This window comes from Lagopus muta, unplaced genomic scaffold (assembly GCF_023343835.1).
Source record: "Lagopus muta isolate bLagMut1 unplaced genomic scaffold, bLagMut1 primary scaffold_111, whole genome shotgun sequence".
NCBI classification, from domain to species: domain Eukaryota; kingdom Metazoa; phylum Chordata; class Aves; order Galliformes; family Phasianidae; genus Lagopus; species Lagopus muta.
The window spans coordinates 15,500-36,494 of NW_026040179.1; the positions used below are offsets into that span (position 1 = coordinate 15,500).

Below are 20,995 nucleotides of genomic sequence, written 5' to 3' on the forward strand. Positions count from 1 at the left end.
AAGCCAGATTTGGAAGCTTGAAAACTGGGCTCTGAAATTTTGAAATTTTGAAATTTGGGTTTTGAAAATTGGGTTTGAGAACCGAGTTTCGAAAACTCAGTTTTGAGCTCCGGGTTTTGAAAACCGGGTTGGATCCTCGGATTTTGATGGTTGGGTTTGGAAAATCTGAGTTTTTATGTTTGGGCTTTGAAAAACGGATTTGGAAATGTGGAATTTGGAATTCGGATTGGGGGGGGGAAAAATGGATTTTGAAATTTGGGTTTGGAAATCATTTGGGTTTTGAAATGTTGAAATCATTCAGGTTATGAAATGCTGAGGATTAGAAATTTGGGTTTTGAAATCATTCGGGTTTTGAAACATTGAGGTTTAGAAATTTGGGGTTTGAAATCATTCGGGTTTTGAAATGTTGAGGTTTAGAAATCTGGGTTTTGAAGTAATTCGAGTTTTGAAATGCTGAGGGTTAGAAATTCGGGTTTTGAAATCATTCAGGTTTTGAAATCATTCGGGTTTTGAAATGTTGAGGTTGAGAAATTTTGGTTTTGAAGTAATTCGAGTTTTGAAATGCTTAAGATTAGAAATTCGGGTTTGGAAATCATTCGGGTTGTGAAACGTTGAGGTTTAGAAATCTGGGTTTGGAAATCATTTGGGTTTTGAAATGTTGAAATCATTCAGGTTATGAAATGCTGAGGATTAGAAATTCGGGTTTTGAAATCATTCGGGTTGTGAAACGTTGAGGTTTAGAAATTTGGGGTTTGAAATCATTCGGGTTATGAAATGTTGAGGTTTAGAAATTCGGGTTTCGGAAAATCAGCTGTTGAAAATTGGATTTTGAAATTCGGATTCTGAAATTTGGATTTTGAAGTTTTGAAACCCTTTTTTTTTTAATTATGATTAGATATATTTTTTAATGTTGGTTTGTTTCGGCGCCTTTGTCCTCATTTATGTCCTGCTTTGCTCCGTGTTTGAGGTCGGCGCTGACATCTGTGGGTTCTTTGAGAACACGACGGAGGAGCTGTGCAGGCGCTGGATGCAGGTGGGAGCATTTTACCCCTTTTCCAGGAACCACAACACCGAGCTCTGCTCCGTAAGTGCCCCCAAAGCCCCCAATTTCCATCCTTGCATCTCAGTGCTGTGAATGAAATCGCAAAATTAAATTCCTACCACTGGCCGGTGAAACCGATTTGAAATTGGAGCAACTTTCAGTTTTCTCCCCATTGAAATTTTCTGTTTTCTCTCATCGGAATTTGCCATTTTCTATCGAAATTTCCATTTCTCCCTTTAGAAAATGCCATTTTCTCCTCTTTGGAAATTTCTTTCTTTTCCCTCTTTAGAAATTTCCGTTTTCTCTCTTTCAAAATCTCCATGGGTTTTTTTTCTTCCAATGAAATTCCCACTTCCTCTCTGTCAAGAATTTCCACTTTCTCCCCGTTGAAATTTCCATTCCTTCAGAAATTCTTAGACATTTCTCTTTAGCAATTCCTATTTAGGAACCCTTTTCCCCCCGAATATTTGGTGTTAATTCCACGACTTTCATCATCCCACAGCTGAACTACGTTCAACACCAAACTCATCCTCCATCCTTTCCAATCCCCAACGTTTCACCCCAAATCTTCCTTTCCACATTTCAAGCCGTGCTCTTTGCCCCCAGTTTGTACCCCAAAAAAAAGCCCTAAAAATCCCCAATTCTCTCTCTTTCCAGCCCCAGGACCCAGCCTACTTCGGCGCCGACTCCATTTTGGTGACATCCTCCATCCATTACCTGAACATCCGCTACACGCTGCTGCCCTACCTCTACACCCTCTTCTACAAAGCTCACACACAGGGGGACACGGTGGCGCGGCCCCTCATGCACGAGTCAGTCCCAAATCCTCCCCTCCCCTTCTTTTCTTCATGGAACCCTAGAATCCTAGAATCACAAGGTTGCAAACGACCCATAACTCGTCTCCTCCCCACCGTTGCCCCCACAGCACCAACCCACAGCTCGCAGCTCCTCGTCCCGGCGCCTCTTGAGCGCTGCCAGGGACGGCGCCTCCCCCACCTCCCTGGGCAGCCATGGCAGCGCCTGAGCACTGAGAGAAAAAGTGCTTCCTCATGTCCGACCTGAACCTCCTCTGGTACAACTTGTGGCTATGAGAACCCATTGAAATCCCATTGAGATCCCATTAGGATCCCATTAGGATCCCATTGAGATCCCACTGAAATCCCATTGAGTTCCCACTGAAATCCTATTAGGATCCCACTGAAATCCCATTAGGATCCCATTGAGATCCCATTGAAATCCCATTAGGATCCTACTGAGATCCCATTGAGATCCCACTGAGATCCCATTGAGATCCCACTGAAATCCCATTAGGATCCCACTGAAATCCCACTGAGATCCCATTGAGATCCCACTGAAATCCCATTAGGATCCCACTGAAATCCCACTGAAATCCCATTAGGACCCCATTAAGACCCCATTGAGATCCCACTGAAATCCCATTAGGATCCCATTGAGATCCCACTGAAATCCCATTAGGATCCTACTGAGATCCCATTGAGATCCCATTGAGTTCCCACTAAAATCCTATTAGGATCCCATTGAGTTCCCACTGAAATCCCACTGAAATCACATTGAGATCCCACTGAAATCCTATTAGGATCCCACTGAAATCCTATCAGGATCCTATTGAAATCCCACTGAGGTCCCAATGAGGTCCCACTGAAATCCCATTGAAATCACACTGTGATCCCACTGAGTTCCCACTGAAATCCCTCTGAAATCCTACTGAAATCCCATTGAAATCTCATTAGGATCCCACTGAGATGCCATTGAGATCCCACTGAAATCCCATTGAGATCCCATTGAAATCCCATTCAAATCCCATTAGGACCCCACTGAAATCCCACTAAAATCCCATCACGATCCCACTCAGATCCCACTGAGATCCCATTGAGTTCCCACTGAGATCCCATTGAGATCCCACTGAAATCCCATTGAGTTCCCATTGAAATCCTATTAGGATTCCACTGAAATCCCATTGAAATCCCATTGAGATCCCATTGAGATCCCACTGAAATCCCATTGAGTTCCCACTGAAATCCCATTAGGATCCCATTAGGATCCCACTGAAATCCCACTGAAATCAAATTGAGATCCCACTGAAATCCCATTAGGATCCCACTGAAATCCTATTAGGATCCTATTGAAATCCCATTGAAATCACATTAGGATCCCACTGAAATCCCACTGAGATCCCATTGAAATCCCATTGAGATCCCACTGAAATCCCATTAGGATCCCACTGAGAACCCACTGAGATCCCATTCAGTTCCCACTGAAATCCCATTAGGATCCCAATGAGATCCCAATGAGATCCCACTGAGATCCCATTGAGTTCCCACTGAAATCCCATTAGGATCCCACTGAAATCTCATTAGGATCCTACTGAGATCCCATTGAGATCCCACTGAAATCCCATTGAGTTCCCACTGAAATCCCATTAGGATCCCACTGAAATCCCATTGAGTTCCCACCGAAATCTTATTAGGATCCTATTGAAATCCCATTGAAATCACATTAGGATCCCACTGAAATCCTATTAGGATGTTATTGAAATCCCATTGAAATCACATTAGGATCCCTCTGAAATCCCACTGAGATCCCATTGAAATCCCATTGAGATCCCACTGAAATCCCATTAGGATCCCACTGAGATCCCACTGAGATCCCACTGAAATCCCATTAGGATCCCACTGAGATCCCACTGAGATCCCATTGAAATCCAATTGAGATCCCTCTGAAATCCCATTAGGACCCCATTAAGACCCCATTGAGACCTCACTGAAATCCCATTAGGATCCCATTGAGATCCCACTAAAATCCCATTGAGTTCCCACTGAAATCCTATTAGGATCCCACTGAAATCCCATTAGGATCCCATTGAGATCCCACTGAAATCCCATTAGGATCCTACTGAGATCCCATTGAGATCCCACTGAAATCCTATTAGGATCCCATTGAGTTCCCACTGAAATCCTATTAGGATCCCATTGAGTTCCCACTGAAATCCCACTAAAATCCCATTGAGTTCCCACTGAAATCCTATTAGGATCCCATTGAGTTCCCACTGAAATCCCACTGAAATCGCATTGAGATCCCACTGAAATCCTATTAGGACCCCACTGAAATCCTATCAGGATCCTATTGAAATCCCACTGAGGTCCCAATGAGGTCCCACTGAAATCCCATTGAAATCACACTGTGATCCCACTGAGTTCCCACTGAAATCCCTCTGAAATCCTACTGAAATCCCATTGAAATCTCATTAGGATCCCACTGAGATGCCATTGAGATCCCACTGAAATCCCATTGAGATCCCATTGAAATCCCATTCAAATCCCATTAGGACCCCACTGAAATCCCACTGAAATCCCATCACGATCCCATTGAGATCCCACTGAGATCCCATTGAGTTCCCACTGAAATCCCATTAGGATCCCACTGAGATCCCACTGAGATCCCATTGAGTTCCCACTGAAATCCCATTAGGATCCCAATGAGATCCCACTGAGATCCCATTGAGATCCCATTGAGTTCCCACTGAAATCCCATTAGGATTCCACTGAAATCTCATTAGGATCCCATTGAGATCCCATTGAGATCCCACTGAAAAGCCACTGTAATCCCATTGAAATCACATTAGGATCCCATTGAGATCCCACTGAAATCCCATTGAGTTCCCACTGAAATCCTATTAGGATCCCACTGAAATCCCATTAGGATCCCATTGAGATCCCATTGAAATCCCATTAGGATCCCACTGAGATCCCATTGAGATCCCACTGAAATCCCATTGAGTTCCCACTGAAATCCCATTAGGATCCCACTGAAATCCTATTAGGATCCTATTGAAATCCCATTGAGATCCCACTGAAATCCCATTAGGACCCCATTAAGACCCCATTGAGACCTCACTGAAATCCCATTAGGATCCCATTGAGTTCCCACTAAAATCCCATTGAGTTCCCACTGAAATCCTATTAGGATCCCACTGAAATCCCATTAGGATCCTACTGAGATCCCACTGAAAGCCCACTGAAATCCCATTGCGATCCCATTGAAATCCCATTGAGTTCCCACTGAAATCCTATTAGGATCCCATTAGGATCCCACTGAAATCCCACTGAGATCCCTTTGAAATCCCATTAGGATCCCACTGAAATCCCTCTGAAATCCTATTGAAATCCCATTGAAATCTCATTAGGATCTCACTGAGATCCCACTGAAATCCCATTGAGTTCCCACTGAAATCCTATTAGGATCCCACTGAAATCCCATTAGGATCCCATTGAGATCCCACTGAAATCCCATTAGGATCCTACTGAGATCCCATTGAGATCCCATTGAGTTCCCACTAAAATCCTATTAGGATCCCATTGAGTTCCCACTGAAATCCCACTGAAATCACATTGAGATCCCACTGAAATCCTATTAGGATCCCACTGAAATCCTATCAGGATCCTATTGAAATCCCACTGAGGTCCCAATGAGGTCCCACTGAAATCCCATTGAAATCACACTGTGATCCCACTGAGTTCCCACTGAAATCCCTCTGAAATCCTACTGAAATCCCATTGAAATCTCATTAGGATCCCACTGAGATGCCATTGAGATCCCACTGAAATCCCATTGAGATCCCATTGAAATCCCATTGAAATCCCACTGAGATCCTATTGAAATCCCATTGAAATCCCATTAGGACCCCACTGAAATCCCACTGAAATCCCATCACGATCCCACTGAGATCCCATTGAGTTCCCACTGAAATCCCATTAGGATCCCACTGAAATCTCATTAGGATCCCATTGAGATCCCATTGAGATCCCACTGAAAAGCCACTGAAATCCCATTGAAATCCCTTTAGGATCCCACTGAGATCCCACTGAGATCCCACGAGATCGAATCCCGGAATCCTAGGATCCCAATGCTGCCAACTCCCTGTCAGGCCACCAGGTGCAGCGGCGGCCATTTTCCCGTGTGCCGCTCGCTGCCTGGAGCGGAGGCCGAACCCCTCTGCACCCCGACCTCCTTCAGGAGGCTGCAGAGCGCCATCATCTCCCCTGAGCTCCTCTCCTCCACGCTGAACACCCCCAGCTCCCCCAGCTGCTGCTCAGCAGCCCCGCGCTCCGCACCCCTCGCCAGCCTCGCCGCCCTTCTCCGCACGCTGGGGCCTCCGCGTCCTTCCTGCACTCAGGGCCCCTTCCTTACCAACACCCAAATCCTCAGTGCTTCCGAATCAAGCGGCGCGTTCCTAAAAAGCAAAAAGGGGGAAATCGGGGTTGGTTTGGTGTTTTTTGGAGGGGGGGCAAAGCGTTGGTTGGGGCTTTTGAGCGACCCGGCGTCCCTCCAGCTGCAGGCGCCCCGTGGCAGCGGCGCTGATTGCAATTAGCAGCCATGAGCCCCTCTCGTTGGCGCAGGTTTTACTCGGATGAAGCCACGTGGGACGTGGACAAGCAGTTCCTGTGGGGCCCCGCGTTGCTCATCACCCCGGTGATGGACCCGGTAGGTGGCGCCGCTCTTGTCGGCAGGGCGATTTGGGGCTATATGGGGTTGTTTGGGGTTGTTTGGGGCTCTTTGGGGCTCTTTGTGGTTATTTGGGATTGTTTGGGGTGGTTTGGGGCTATTTGGGGCAATTTGGGGCAATTTTGGGGTTATTCTAGATTATTCAGGGTTATTTGGGATAATTTGGGGCTATTTGGAATAATTTGGGGCTATTTGGGATAATTCAGGGCTGTTTGGGGTTATTTGGGGCTATTTGGGGTTATTCTGGATTATTCAGGGTTATTTGGGGTTATTTGGGGCTATTTGGGGTTATTCTGGATTATTCAGGGTTATTTGGGGTTATTATGGATTATTCTGGATTATTCTGGATTATTTAGGGCTATTTGGGGTTGTTTGAAGTTCTTTGGGGCTATTTGGGGCTCTTTGTGGTTATTTGGGATTGTTTGGGATTGTTTGGGGTTATTTGGGGCTATTTGGGGTTATTCTGGTTTATTTGGGGTTATTTGGGGCTATTTGGGGTTATTCTGGATTATTTGGGGTTATTTGGGATAATTTGGGGCTATTTGGGGTTGTTTGGAATTGTTTGGGGCTATTTGGGGCTCTGTGGTTATTTGGGATTATTTGGGGCTGCTTGGGGCTGTTTGGGGTTATTTGGGGATATTTGGGGCTATTCGGGGTTATTTAGGGTTATTTGGAATTATTTGCGTTTAATTTGGGATTAATTTGGGGTTAATTTGGGGTTATTTGGGGTTATTGGGATTATTTGGGGCTATTTGGGACTCTTCGGGGCTATTTTAGATTATTTGGGGTTATTTGGGGTTAATTTGGGGTTATTTGGGGCTCTTTGTAGTTATTTGGGGCTATTTGGGATTGTTTGGGGTTGTTTGGGGCTGTTGGGGGCTATTTGGGCTGTTTAGGGCTATTTGGGTTTATTTGGGTTTATTTGGGATTATTCGTGGTTATTTGGGGCTATTTGGGGTTAATTAGGGGCTATTTGGGATTATTTGGGGATTATTGGGATTATTTGGGGCTCTTTGGGACTCTTTGCGACTCTGGGGTTAATTTGGGGCTATTTGGGGTTATTTGGGGTTATTGGGATTATTTGGGGCTATTTGGGGCTTGTTGGGGTTATTTGGGGCTTGTTGGGGCTATTTGAGGCTATTTGGGGTTATTTGGGTTTAATCAGGCTTATTCACGGTTATTTGGGGTTTATTTGGGATAATTTGGGGCTATTTGGGGCTATTTGGGTTTTTTGGGGCTATTTGGGGCTATTCAGGATTATTTGGGTTTATTTGGGTTTATCCACAGTTATTTGGGGTTATTTGGGATAATTTGGGGCTATTTGGGATAATTTGGGGGCTATTTGGGGCTATTTGGGACTTTTTGGGGCTATTCGGTTTTATTCGGGTTTATTTGGGGTTATTAGCGGTTATTCAGGGTTATTCGGGGTTATTGGGATTATTTGGGGCTATTTGGGGCTATTTGGTTTTATTCGGGGGTATTTGGGTTGTTTGGGGCTATTTGGGGTTATTTGAGATTCTTTGTGTGATTTGGGATTATTTGGGATTATTCTGGATTATTTTGGGGTCATTTGAGGTCATTTGGGGTCATTTGGGATCACGTGGGGCTTCAGACCTTGATGCGATTCAATCGAGGTCCAGATCTCAATGGAAATTCCCATTTTTCCTCTTCAGAAATCTCAATTCTCCCTCTTTACCAATTTCCATTCTCTCTCCACTTCAATTCCTATTTTCCCTCTTCCGGAATTTCCCTTTTCTCCCCACTGAAATCTCACTTTTCCCTCGTTAAGAATTTTCCATCCTGCCCTCTTTAGAAATTCCCATTTCCTCCTGGTTAAAATGTTTCATTTCCTCTTTCTTTCTCCTCCAAAAATTCCCGTTTTTGCTTCACGCTGAAGAGATTTCAATTCCCTTAAAATTCCTTAAAAATTGTAAAGAAGTGCAAAGAAACCTTTGAAATCATTCAAAATCTTCAAGACTTCTGAAAGCTGTTTTTGCAGCCGATTGAAGAGCTCGTAAAATGCATCCGAAATTTTGCAGGGCTGCGTTCGCGATGCTTCAAAATGGTTCAAACCGATCGCAGCTTTGAAATTTTTTGACCAATTTGGATTTTTTTGAGCTTTTTTTTTTGAAATTTTGGATTGATCTGCGTTTCCAGGAGGTTTTTTGGGTTTTTTTTTCCCCTCAATTTTTGCCTTTCAGGGGGTGGAGGTGATCCAAGCTTACATCCCTGATGCTCTGTGGTACGACTACGAAACGGTGCGTAAGGGGGACGACTCGCAGAACCCCAATTTTGGTAACAAAACACGGAGAAATCCTGGTTTTCAGCCCCATCAGAGGAGTTGTGGTGCAGAGGAGTTGTGGTGGCTTCCTTTTGTGGCTGCGGGTGTCAAAGCATTGGGAAGTGAAAAGGTGGAGGAGGATTCGGGGTCGGAGAGGTTGAGAGAAAAAGGGGAGCGTTGGGGTGAAAAATAAAAAGGGGAGGGTATGGAAAAATATGGGGAGAATTGGGGAAGGGTGGGAAAGAAATGGAGTGTAAGGAAAAGCGAGGAAAAAAGGAAGAAATAGAAAGATGAAAATCATAGGAGAAAAGTGGGGGGAAGTTGGAAAATGGGTGAAAAAGAAAAGAACAAAAAAAAAAGGAAAAAATGTGGAAAAAATCGGTTTAAAATGAAAAAAACAAAGGGATGTTTTTAGAGAAAAAGGAAGAATTTGGAAGTTGGGAGAAAATAGGAAACGCTGGGATAAGGAGGGGAAAATGGGAAAAAAATCAAAAAAAATTGAAAGATAATGGGCAAAATGGGGAAAAAGTTGAAAAAGAAGGGAAGAAGTTGGGAAAATGGGGAAAAAATGAAAAAGAAAATGGGAAAAATGGGGGAAAAGGGGAAAATAAGGAGAAAAATGAAAAAAAAATGAAAGAAATTGAAATTGGAAAGGTGGAGAAGATTGGGGAAAATCTGGAAAATTGGAAAAATGGGCAAAATTTGGAAAGAATTGGGGAAAATTGGAAAAATGGAAAACATTCGAAGTGAACAGAAGAAAAAAAATGGAAAAAAAAAGGAAAAAAAATGGGGGAAAAAAGGTGGAAATGGGGAAAAAGGCAGAAATGGGTGAAAAAAGGAGAAAAATGCAAAACATTCAAAATGAACAGAAGGAAAAAAAATGAAAAAAAGGGAAAAAATGGGGAAAAAAGGGGGGGGGATTAGGGAAAAGAGGGTGAAAATGGGGAAAAAAAGGCGGAAATGGGGGAAAAAGGAGAAAAATGGAAAACACTGAAAATGAACAGAAGAAAAAATGGAAAAAATGGAAAAAAAAAAATGGGGAAAAAAAGGGGGGGTAATGGGAAAAAAAGGTGGAAATGAGAAAATAAGGCAGAAATGGGGGGAAAAGGCAGAAAAGGGAGGAAAAAGGAGAAAAATGGAAAACATTCAAAATGAACAGAAGAATAAAATGGAAATAAAATGGAAAAAAATTGGGAAAAAAGGGAGGGGGAATGGGGGAAAGAAGGTGAAAATGGGGAAAAAGGCAGAAATGGGGGAAAAAGGAGAAAAATGGAAAACATTCAAAATGAACCGAAGAAGAAACTGAAAAAAATGGGAAAAAATGGGGAAAAAAAGGGGGGGAAATGGGGAAAAAAGGTGGAAATGGGGGAAAAAAAGGCAGAAATGGGGGGGAAATGAGAAAAATGAAGAAATATCAGGGAAAGCACTGGGAAAATATTGGAAAAACATAGAATGATTTGGAAAAAAGAAAAAGAATCAATGGAGGATTTGGGCCCGCAGTGCAACCAAATTCCCTGTTTTTCTCCCCAAACAGGGAGCCAGGATCTCGTTCCGCCGGCAGAGCGCAGAGCTTTACCTCCCTGCCGACAAAATGGGGCTGCACCTCCGGGGGGGCCACGTGGTGCCCACCCAGCGCCCCAACACCACCACCGTCACCAGGTGCTGCCCCCAAACCTGGCGGGTTTTGCCCCGAATTTGGGGGGAAAATGTTTTGTTTTGGGTTGTTTTGGGTTGTTTTTCCTGGGGAGTCCTGTGATTATTGGCCGTATGGCTGCTCTTCCCCATAATCCTCCCTCCTTCGTCCTTATTGCGTCCTTACCCTCCTTACTCCATCCTTACTACACCGCTACTCCATCTTTACTCAACCCTTTCTGCGCCCCCGCTCCATTCCTTGCTCCATCGTTCCTCCATCTCTACTCCACCCTTACTCCTCTCTTGCTCTGTTTCTCATGCCATCATTACTGCGCCCATTCTCAACCTATGCTCCATCCTTACCCCATCCTTACTCCACTCTTACTCCACTCAGTCATTACTACACTCTTAATCCATCCTAACTCCATCCTTACTCCACTCCTGCTCTGTTCCTTATGACATCATTACTACAGTTGTATTCAATCTAGGTTCAATCCTTACTCCACCCTTACTCCACTCCTTCTCCATCTTTATTCCACCTTTACTCCACCTTTACTACACTCCATCTTTTACTCAGTTCTTAACTGTACTCTTTCTCTATCCTTTCTCCTCCCTTGCTACACTCTTACTCCACCTTTACTACACTCTTACTCCATCTTTACTACACTCCTACTCCATCTTTACTCAGTCCCTGACTATACTCTTTTTCCATCCTTTCTCCTCCCTTACTCCACTCCCTTTCCATCTTTACTACACTCTTACTCCACCTTTACTACACTCTTACTCCACCTTTACTCAGTCCCTAACTACACTCTCCATTCTTTCTTCTCCCTTACTCCACTCCTTCTCCACCTTTACTACACTCTTACTCCACCTTTACTACACTCTTGCTCCACCTTTACTACACTCTTACTCCATCTTTACTCAGCCCCTAACTACACTCTTTCTCCATCCTTTCTCCTCCCTTACTACACTCCTTCTCCATCTTTACCCAATCATTACTACACTCTTAATCCATCCTAATCCATCTTTATTCCACCCCTGCTCTGTTCCTTATGACATCATTACTACAGCCGTACTCAATCTGGGCTCAATCCTTACTCCATTCTTACTCCATTCCTTACTCCACTCTTACTACACCTGTACTCAATTTATTCTCCATCCATATTTCATCCCTGCTACTCCGTTCTTAACTGCACTCTTTCTCCATCCTTTCTCCTCCCTTACTACACTCTTACTCCATCTCTACTCCACTCTTTCCCCATCGTTACTCCACCCTTTCTACCCTCCTTCTCCTTCCTTACTCCACTCTTACTGCGTTTCTTATGCCATTCTTTCTACTCCCATTCTCAATCTGGGCTCAGTCCTTACTCCACTCTTACCCCATTCCTTGCTACACCTGAACCCAATTAATACTCCATTGTTACTCCACCCTTTCCACACTCTTACTCCATCTTTACTCAATTCTTAACTCCATCCTTTCTCCTCCCTTACTACACTCATTCTCCATCCTTACTCCACTCTTACACTGTTTCTTATGCTATGATTACAACACCCATTTTCAATCTAGGCTCAATCCTTACTCCACTCTTACCCCATTCCTTACTCCATTCTTACTACTCCAGTACTCCATTTAACTCCATCTTTACTCCACTCTTTCTCCACTCTTACTACACTCTTATTCAATCCTTACTCCATCCTTACTCCACTCTTACGCTGTTTCTTATGCTATCATTACAACACACATTTTCAATCTAGGCTCAATCCTTACTCCACTCTTACCCCATTCCTTACTCCATTCTTACTACTCCACTCTTGCTCCACTCTTACTCCACTCTTACTCCACTCTTACTCCACTCTTACTCCCTTCTTATTCAATCCTTACTGCATCCTTACTCCACTCTTACCATTCCAACTCAACCCCCTAAATTTCAGAGCCCCGTTCCCCTCCAATCAAGCATTAATTACCTCCACCGTGACCCCAAAAAGGACATGAATTACCACCACTACAACCCAAACTGACCCCCAAAATCACCGTTTTTCACCCCGCAGCCGCAGGAATGCGCTGGGGCTGATTGTGGCACTGGATGACAACGGGACGGCAGCAGGGGAGCTTTTCTGGGACGACGGCGAATCCACGGGTGAGTGACCCGGCCTGTAGGAATCCCTTGGACTCCTCCAGCACAGATGCGAATCCTCTGCACCTTGCTGTGCTCAGCGTCACCAGATTCACCCGGCCCCACCTTTCCAACCTTTTGAGGCCCCTCTGAGCAGCATCCCTTCCTTCCACAAATGGGTGAGGGCTCTGGAGCACAAAGGGGTCTTATGGGGAGCAGCTGAGGGAGCTGGGATGGGTCAGCGTGGAGAAGAGCAGGCTCAGGGAAGACCTCATTGCACTCTACAACCTCCTGAAGGGAGTGGGGACACCAGGGGGACACCATGGAGAGACAATGGGACATGGAGGACCCCAGTGGTCCATGGAGGACCTCAAAAGGACATGGAGGACCCCAAAATGAAATTGACAACCCCAGTGCAATATGGGAACCCCAGGGGGACATGGAAGACCCCAGTGGGGCATGGAGGACCCCAGTGGGGCATGGAGGACCCCAGTGATTCATGGAGGACCCCCATGTGACATGGAGGACCTGGAGTCTGAAGAAGAGGAGGCTCAGAGGAGGCCTCATTGCCCTCTACAACTTCCTGAAGGGAATGGGGACACCAAGGGGACACCATGGAGACCAAGGGGACATGGAAGACCTCAGTGGGACATGGAGGACCTGGAGTCTGAAGAAGAGGAGGCTCATGGAAGACCTCATTGCACTCTACAACTTCCTGAAAGGAATGGGGACACCAAGGGGACACCATGGAGAGACAATGGGACATGGAAGACCTCGGTGGGACACGGGGACCCCGAAAGGAAATGGAGGACCCCAAAATGAACTGGACAACCCCAGTGCAACATGGGAACCCCAGGGGGACATGGAGGACACCAGTGGGGCATGGAGGACCCCACTGGGGCATGGAGGACCTGGAGTCTGAAGAAGAGGAGGCTCAGGGAAGACCTCATGGCACTCTACAACTTCCTGAACGGAGTGGGGACACCAAGGGGACACCAAGGGGACACCATGGAGACCAAGGGGACATGGAAGACCTCGGTGGGACATGGGGACCCCAAAAGGAAATGGAGGACCCCAAAATGAAATGGACAACCCCAGGGGGACATGGAGGCCCCCAGTGGGACATGGAGGCCCCCAGTGGGATATGGAGGACCCCAGTGGGATATGGAGGACCTTAATGGGACATGGAGGACCCCAGTGGGACATGGAGGACCCCAGTGGGACATGGAGGACCCCAGTGGGATATGGAGGACCCTAATGGGACATGGAGGACCCCCATGCGACATGGAGGACCTGGAGTCTGAAGAAGAGGAGGCCTCACTGCACTCTACAACTTCCTGAAGGGAATGGGGACACCAAGGGGACATGGAAGACCTCGGTGGGACATGGGGACCCCGAAAGGAAATGGAGGACCCCAAAATGAAATGGACAACCCCAGGGGGACATGGAGGACCCCAGTGGGATATGGAGGACTCTAATGGGACATGGAGGACCCCAGTGGGACATGGAGGACCCCAGTGGGATATGGAGGACCCCAGTGGGACATGGAGGACCCCAGTGGGATATGGAGGACCCCAGTGGGATATGGAGGACTCTAATGGAACATGGAGGACCCCAGTGGGACATGGAGGACCCCAGTGGGATATGGAGGACTCTAATGGGACATGGAGGACCCCAGTGGGATATGGAGGACCCCAGTGGGACATGGAGGACCCTAATGGGATATGAAGGACCCCAAAGGGACATGGAGGACCCCAGTGGGACATGGAGGACCTGGAGTCTGAAGAAGAGGAGGCTCAGAGGAGCCCTCATTGCCCTCTACAACTTCCTGAAGGGGGGCTGCAATGAGGAGGATTTTGCCCTCTTCTCCCAGGCAACGAACGGGACCCGAGGAAACGGCCACAGGTTGTGCCAGGGAAGATTGAGGTTGGATATGAGGAAAAGCTTTTTTCTCTCCAAGAGTGCTGGGGTGGCCCAGGGAAGGCGTGGAGTCACCGTTTGTGGTGGTGTTGAAGACGAGGTGATGGGAGATGAGGGGCAGCAGCTCAGCGGCAGCGACGGCGCTGGGAGGGCAGATGGGATGGAGGACCTCCAACCTTGGGATTCTGAGGTTCCATCAAGTGACATCTTCCAGAAATCTTGATTATTTCACTTTATTTCGTAATCAGAAACGATTTTTATTTTGAGGAAATGGCGTTTGGTTTATTTTTTTGTTTGTTTGTTTTTTGGCAAAGATTGGGATTCTGTTCGGGCAGAAAATGTTGTTCTTTGGGGGGTGGTGGGTGTTTTATTTTTGGACAGGAACAGTAAATTTTGATGAAAGAAACCGATTTTTTTTCCTTTTTTCCTTTTTTTTTTTGCCAAAACGGTGACTTTTTTCCCCAGAATTTCATTGCTTTGCATTTTTGCAGGCGTTATTTTTTTGCTGCGATATTTTTCTTCTTTCGGGAAATGAAGCACGTTGCATTGGTTGGTTTTATTTTATTTTCAGCCAGGGAGGGAACTTTTTTAAAAGAATAAAAAAAAATTGAATTTAAAAGAATAAAAATGGACCCAAATTGGGGGGAAATGGAACAATTTTGCCACTCTGGGTCAATCCCACCCAAAATGGTGAATTTTAGCGGGTTTCGCTTCGCACCAGGAATCTCTTCTCCCACTTTTTAGGTACGATCGAGGGAGGGATTTACGTCCACTACGACTTCAGGGTTTCCAATGTAAGTTGGCGTCGTTTGCGTTTTGTTTAATTAGAGGAGAGAAAGGGAAATGAAACGGATTTTTTGGTTGAGTTTTGGAAGTGAAAATCAAAATTGGAAAAAAAAGTGTGGAAGATGACATTGAAATGATCTTTGAAGGGACTTTTAATTAATGGTAATGAGGAGATTTGACAGGAGAAATGAAGGGAATTTTTAAACGGGTCTAAGTAAAAATAAGAAAAAATGGAACAAAAGAAATTATTTCAAATGAATTTGAAATTTGTAATTTGTAATTTGGGATTTGTAATCTGTAATTTGAAATTTGGGATTTGAAATTTGAAATCTGTAATTTGAAATCTGTAATTTGAAATTTGTAATTTGTAATCTGAAATTTTCAATGAAAATAAGAATAAAAAAATGAACAAAAAACAAAAAGGAAAAATGAATGGGAAAAGTAATGTTTAACATTAGAAAATCATTGAGAAATTTTCATGCATGGAAAATATAATTATGTATATTAGAAATTAATTATGTACTATATTATATATTATAATAGTATAATTATGTAATATTTTATTATTTTATAATACATATTAAGCATAATTTTATAATATAATATAATAGAACTACATATACTATACTATACTATACTATAATATAATATAATATAATATAATATAATGTATGGAATATATTGTATATAATCATTATACCATTATTATTCTATAACTCTCATGTAATTTTATATTATACATAAGTAAATATGTTATATATAATCATATAAATATATAATTACATACAATTATATGTAATATATAATATTATAATTCTATCACATTTAAGTGAACATATTATATATAGTTAAATAATTACAATATTCTGATTATAAAAATGTTTTTTATCCTTATAAAAACATAATTATCAATCATTATAATTGTCATTATATATATATAAAACATAATATTATAATTCTATTATATAAAAGTAAATATACAGAGTTAAATATAATTATATATAATGTAATATTATAGTTCTATTATCTATAAGTAGATGTATTATATATAATTACATAATTTTAATATTCAAATGATTCATGATGATTCAAATGATAAGAATACATCTTTAATTTATCCTTATTCTATGCTTATAAATTATTCTGTGATTATAAATCATTATAATTAACTATAAATTAGTCTGTGATTAAAAATCATTATAATTAACTATAATTTTATATAATATGATAATTTATGTAAATTATACATTCATTTAAATGATAATTTTATATATATTTTTATACTCTATTTTCTATATTCTATATCATATCTTCTACATCCTATATCCTATATTCTAGATTCTATATTCTGTGTTCTATATTCTATGTTCCATATTCCATATTATATATCATACATTCCATATTATATACATCATATATCATATATATATATATCATATATCATATATTCTACATTCTATATTCTATATCCTATATCCTAGATTCTATTTTCTATATTATATATCATATATTCTATATTCTATATCACATATTCTGCATTCTATATCCTATGTTCTATACTCTGTATCATACATTCTTTATCCTGTATTCTATATTCTATATTCTGTATTCTATATTCTATATTCTATATTCTATATTCTATATTCTATATTCTATATTCTATATTCCATATTCTATATTCTGTATTCTATACCCTGTACCCTACACCGTACACCCTCTACCCTATATTCTATATCCTATATTCTATACCCTATATTCTATACCCTGTACCCTGTACCCTACACCCTACACCCTGTACCCTATATTCTATATCCTATATTCTATATCCTATATTCTATACCCTACACCCTACACCCTACACCCTGTACCCTATATTCTATATCCTATATTCTATATCCTATATTCTATACCCTACATCCTACACCCTACACCCTGTACCCTATATTTTATATCCTATATTCTATATCCTATATATATATATATATATATATATATCCTATATTCTATACCCTGTACCCTACATCCTACACCCTATACCCTACACCCTATATTCTATATCCTATATTCTATACCCTATATTCTATACCCTGTACCCTACATCCTACACCCTACACCCTACACCCTGTACCCTATGTTCTATATCCTATATTCTATACCCTACATTCTATACCCTACACCCTGTACCCTACACCGTACACCCTACACCCTACACCCTACATCCTACATCCTACACCCTGTGTCACACCTTCTCTCTCTATCCCACATCAGACACGTTTATTCACAGTCACGTCAACATCCCATAACGCAATGCTCTGATTTCACCCATGCTGCCCCCTATCTGCCTTCTCCCGCCTCCCCCTGCCCCCCAGAACGAGCTCCAGATGGACGTCACCAACAACGGCTACGAGGACCCCAACCAGCTGAGCTTCCAGGAGCTGCGCATCCTGGGCCTGCAGGAGGAGCTGACGGAGCTGACGGTGCTGCAGGGCAACGCCGTGCAAAGCTCCTCCCACAGCATCACCTACAGACCCACAGAAAAGGTGGGGGAGTGGGGCTGGGGGGGGGGGGAAATGGGGGTTGGGGGGGGGGCGAAGGGGGGGAAAAATGAGGGGGAGTGAAGTAAAGTGGGGGGAAATGGGGATGAAAGTGATAAATAGGGGGTGAGAATGGAATTGAGGGGGAAGGAGTGAGGAAAAACGTGGGGAACGACGATGGAAAATGGGGGGAATGGGGATGAAGTGGGACAGAGAGGGGGGAAATTGGGCAGAAATGGGGGGAAATTGGGATGGAAATGATAAGTAGTGGGGGGAAATGGAATTGATGGGGAAAGAGTGAGGGGAACAACGATGAGAAATGGGGGAACTGAAGTGAAATAGGGAATGGAAGGGGAAATAGGGCAGAAATGGGGGGAAATTGGGATGGAAATGATGAATAGTGGGGGGAAATGGAATGGAGGGGGAAAGAATGAGGGGAACAACGATGAAAAATGGGGAACTGAAGTGAGGTGGTACAGAGTGGGGGGAAATTGGGCAGAAATGGGAGGAAATTTGGATGAAAATGTAATTGAGGGGGAAAGAATGAGGAAAAACGTGGGGTACAACAATGGAAAATGGGGAAAATGGGGGTGAAGTGGTGCAGAGAGTGGGGAAGTAGGGCAGAAATGGGTGGAAATTGGGATGAAAATGCTAAATAGTGGGGAGAAATGGAATGGAGGGGGAAAGAATGAGGGGCACAACGATGAAAAATGGGGGAACTGAAGTGAAATAGGGAATGGAAGGGAAATAGGGCAGAAATGGGGGGAAATTGGGATGGAAATGATGAATAGTGGGGAGAAAGAATTGAGGGGAAAGAATGAGGGAAACAATGATGATAAATGGGGGAATTGAAGTGAGGTGGTACAAAGTGGGGGGAAATTGGGCAGAAATGGGGGGAAATTGGGATGGAAATGTAATTGAGGGGGAAGAATGAGGAAAAACGTGGGGTACAACAGTGGAAAATGGGGGAATCGAAGTGAGGTGATACAGAGTGGGGGGAAATTGGGCAGAAATGGGAGGAAATTGGGATGAAAATGATAAATAGTTGGGGGGAAATGGAATTGAGGGGGAAAGAATGAGGAAAAACGTGGGGAAAAACGATGGAAAATGGGGGAATGGGGGTTAAGGGGTTACAGAGAGCGGGGATATAGGGCAGAAATGGGAGGAAATTGGGATGGAAATGATGAATAGTGGGGAGAAATGGAATGGAGGGGGAAAGAATGAGGGGAACAATGATGAAAATTGGAGAATTGAAGTGAAGTAGGGAATGGAAGGGGAAATAGGGCAGAAATGGGAGGAAATTGGGATGAAAATGATGAATAGTGGCTGAGAATATAATTGAGGGGGAAAGAATGAGGAAAAACGTGGGGAACGATGATGGAAAATGGGGGAATGGGGGTTAAGTGGTACAGAGTGGGGGAAATTGGGATGGAAATGATGAATAGTGGGGGGAAATGGAATTGAGGGGGAAAGAATGAGGGGCACAATGATGAAAGATGGGGGAACTGAAGTGAAATAGGGAATGGAAGGGAAATAGGGCAGAAATGGGGGGAAATTGGGATGGAAATGATGAATAGTGGGGGGAAAGAATTGAGGGGAAAGAATGAGGGAAACAATGATGATAAATGGGGGAATTGAAGTGAGGTGGTACAGAGTGGGGGGAAATTGGGCAGAAATGGGGGGAAATTGGGATGAAAATGTAATTGAGGGGGAAAGAATGAGGAAAAACGTGGGGTACAACAGTGGAAAATGGGGGAATCGAAGTGAGGTGATACAGAGTGGGGGGAAATTGGGCAGAAATGGGAGGAAATTGGGATGAAAATGATAAATAGTTGGGGGGAAATGGAATTGAGGGGGAAAGAATGAGGAAAAACGTGGGGAAAAACGATGGAAAATGGGGGAATGGGGGTTAAGGGGTTACAGAGAGCGGGGATATAGGGCAGAAATGGGAGGAAATTGGGATGGAAATGATGAATAGTGGGGAGAAATGGAATGGAGGGGGAAAGAATGAGGGGAACAATGATGAAAATTGGAGAATTGAAGTGAAATAGGGAATGGAAGGGGAAATAGGGCAGAAATGGGAGGAAATTGGGATGGAAATGATGAATAGTGGGGGGAAAGAATTGAGGGGGAAAGAATGAGGGGCACAACGATGAAAAATGGGGGAAATGAAGTGAAGTAGGGAATCGAAGAGGAAATAGGGCAGAAAGGGGCGGCAGTGGGTCAACGTCGCTCCTCGGTAAACCCGCGCCCGTTGCGGCCGGCAGGTGGCGCTGATCACGGGGCTGCAGCTGGCGCTCGGCGTTTCCTACACGCTGCGCTGGGCGCTGAGCGCCGGCACCGCGGAGCGCTTCGACTGCCATCCCGAGAGCGGAGCCACGAGGGAGGCCTGCGAGATGCGCGGCTGCGCCTGGGAGGTGAGCGGCACGGCGGGGCGTTCTGCAGGCCGTCCTTCCGTTTGGTTTGGGTTTTAGTTCATTTTTAATTTATATATATTTTTAAAAAATTTTAATTTCAATTTCAATTTTTATTTTTATTTTATTTTATCTTCTTTTATTTTATTTTATTTTTTTATTTTTATTTTTATTTTATTTTATTTTTATTTTATTTTTTTATTTTTTATTTTATTTTATTATTTTATTTTATTATTTTATTTTAATTTATTTATATTTACATTTACATTTATTTTTATTTTTTTTTTAATTTATATTTATATTTATGTTTTTTAATTTTATTTATATGTATATGTGTATGCAAATTTATATTTATATTTGTATCTATTTTTATTTTTATTTTCATTTTTTATTATTTTTTATTATTTTTTTAATTTTATTTTTATTTTATTGTACTTTTGTTATTGTATTTTTATTTTATTTTTTATCTTTACTTTTATTTTACTTTATTTTATTTTCATTTTATTTTTTTATTTTATATTTATTTAATATTTATTTTATTTTATTTTATTTTTTATCTTTATTTTTATTTTACTTTATTTTCATTCTATTTTTTATTTTATATTTTATTTTTATTATATTTTATTTTTATTTTATTTTATTCTATTCTATTTTATTCTATCTTATTCTATTTTATTTTTTATTTATTTACTTTATTTCCGTGCTTTATCTTATTTATTTATTTATTTATTTATTTATTTTTGAAT

General features: G+C 42.7%; 1 protein-coding gene across 1 annotated transcript in view; it reads left to right on the forward strand.

Annotated features, from left to right (window-relative positions):
* Positions 1-20,995, forward strand: part of LOC125687598 (maltase-glucoamylase-like) — a gene marked incomplete at its 5' end in the record, with an annotated part of 85,852 nt that overhangs the window by 14,340 nt on the left and 50,517 nt on the right. Inside the window, 9 exons of the mRNA XM_048932797.1 lie at positions 968-1,084; positions 1,700-1,854; positions 6,460-6,544; positions 8,767-8,823; positions 10,381-10,505; positions 12,531-12,619; positions 15,260-15,309; positions 17,671-17,841; positions 20,103-20,252. Coding sequence (XP_048788754.1) covers positions 968-1,084; positions 1,700-1,854; positions 6,460-6,544; positions 8,767-8,823; positions 10,381-10,505; positions 12,531-12,619; positions 15,260-15,309; positions 17,671-17,841; positions 20,103-20,252 — 999 coding nt within the window. The remainder of the gene's footprint in view (positions 1-967; positions 1,085-1,699; positions 1,855-6,459; positions 6,545-8,766; positions 8,824-10,380; positions 10,506-12,530; positions 12,620-15,259; positions 15,310-17,670; positions 17,842-20,102; positions 20,253-20,995) is intronic.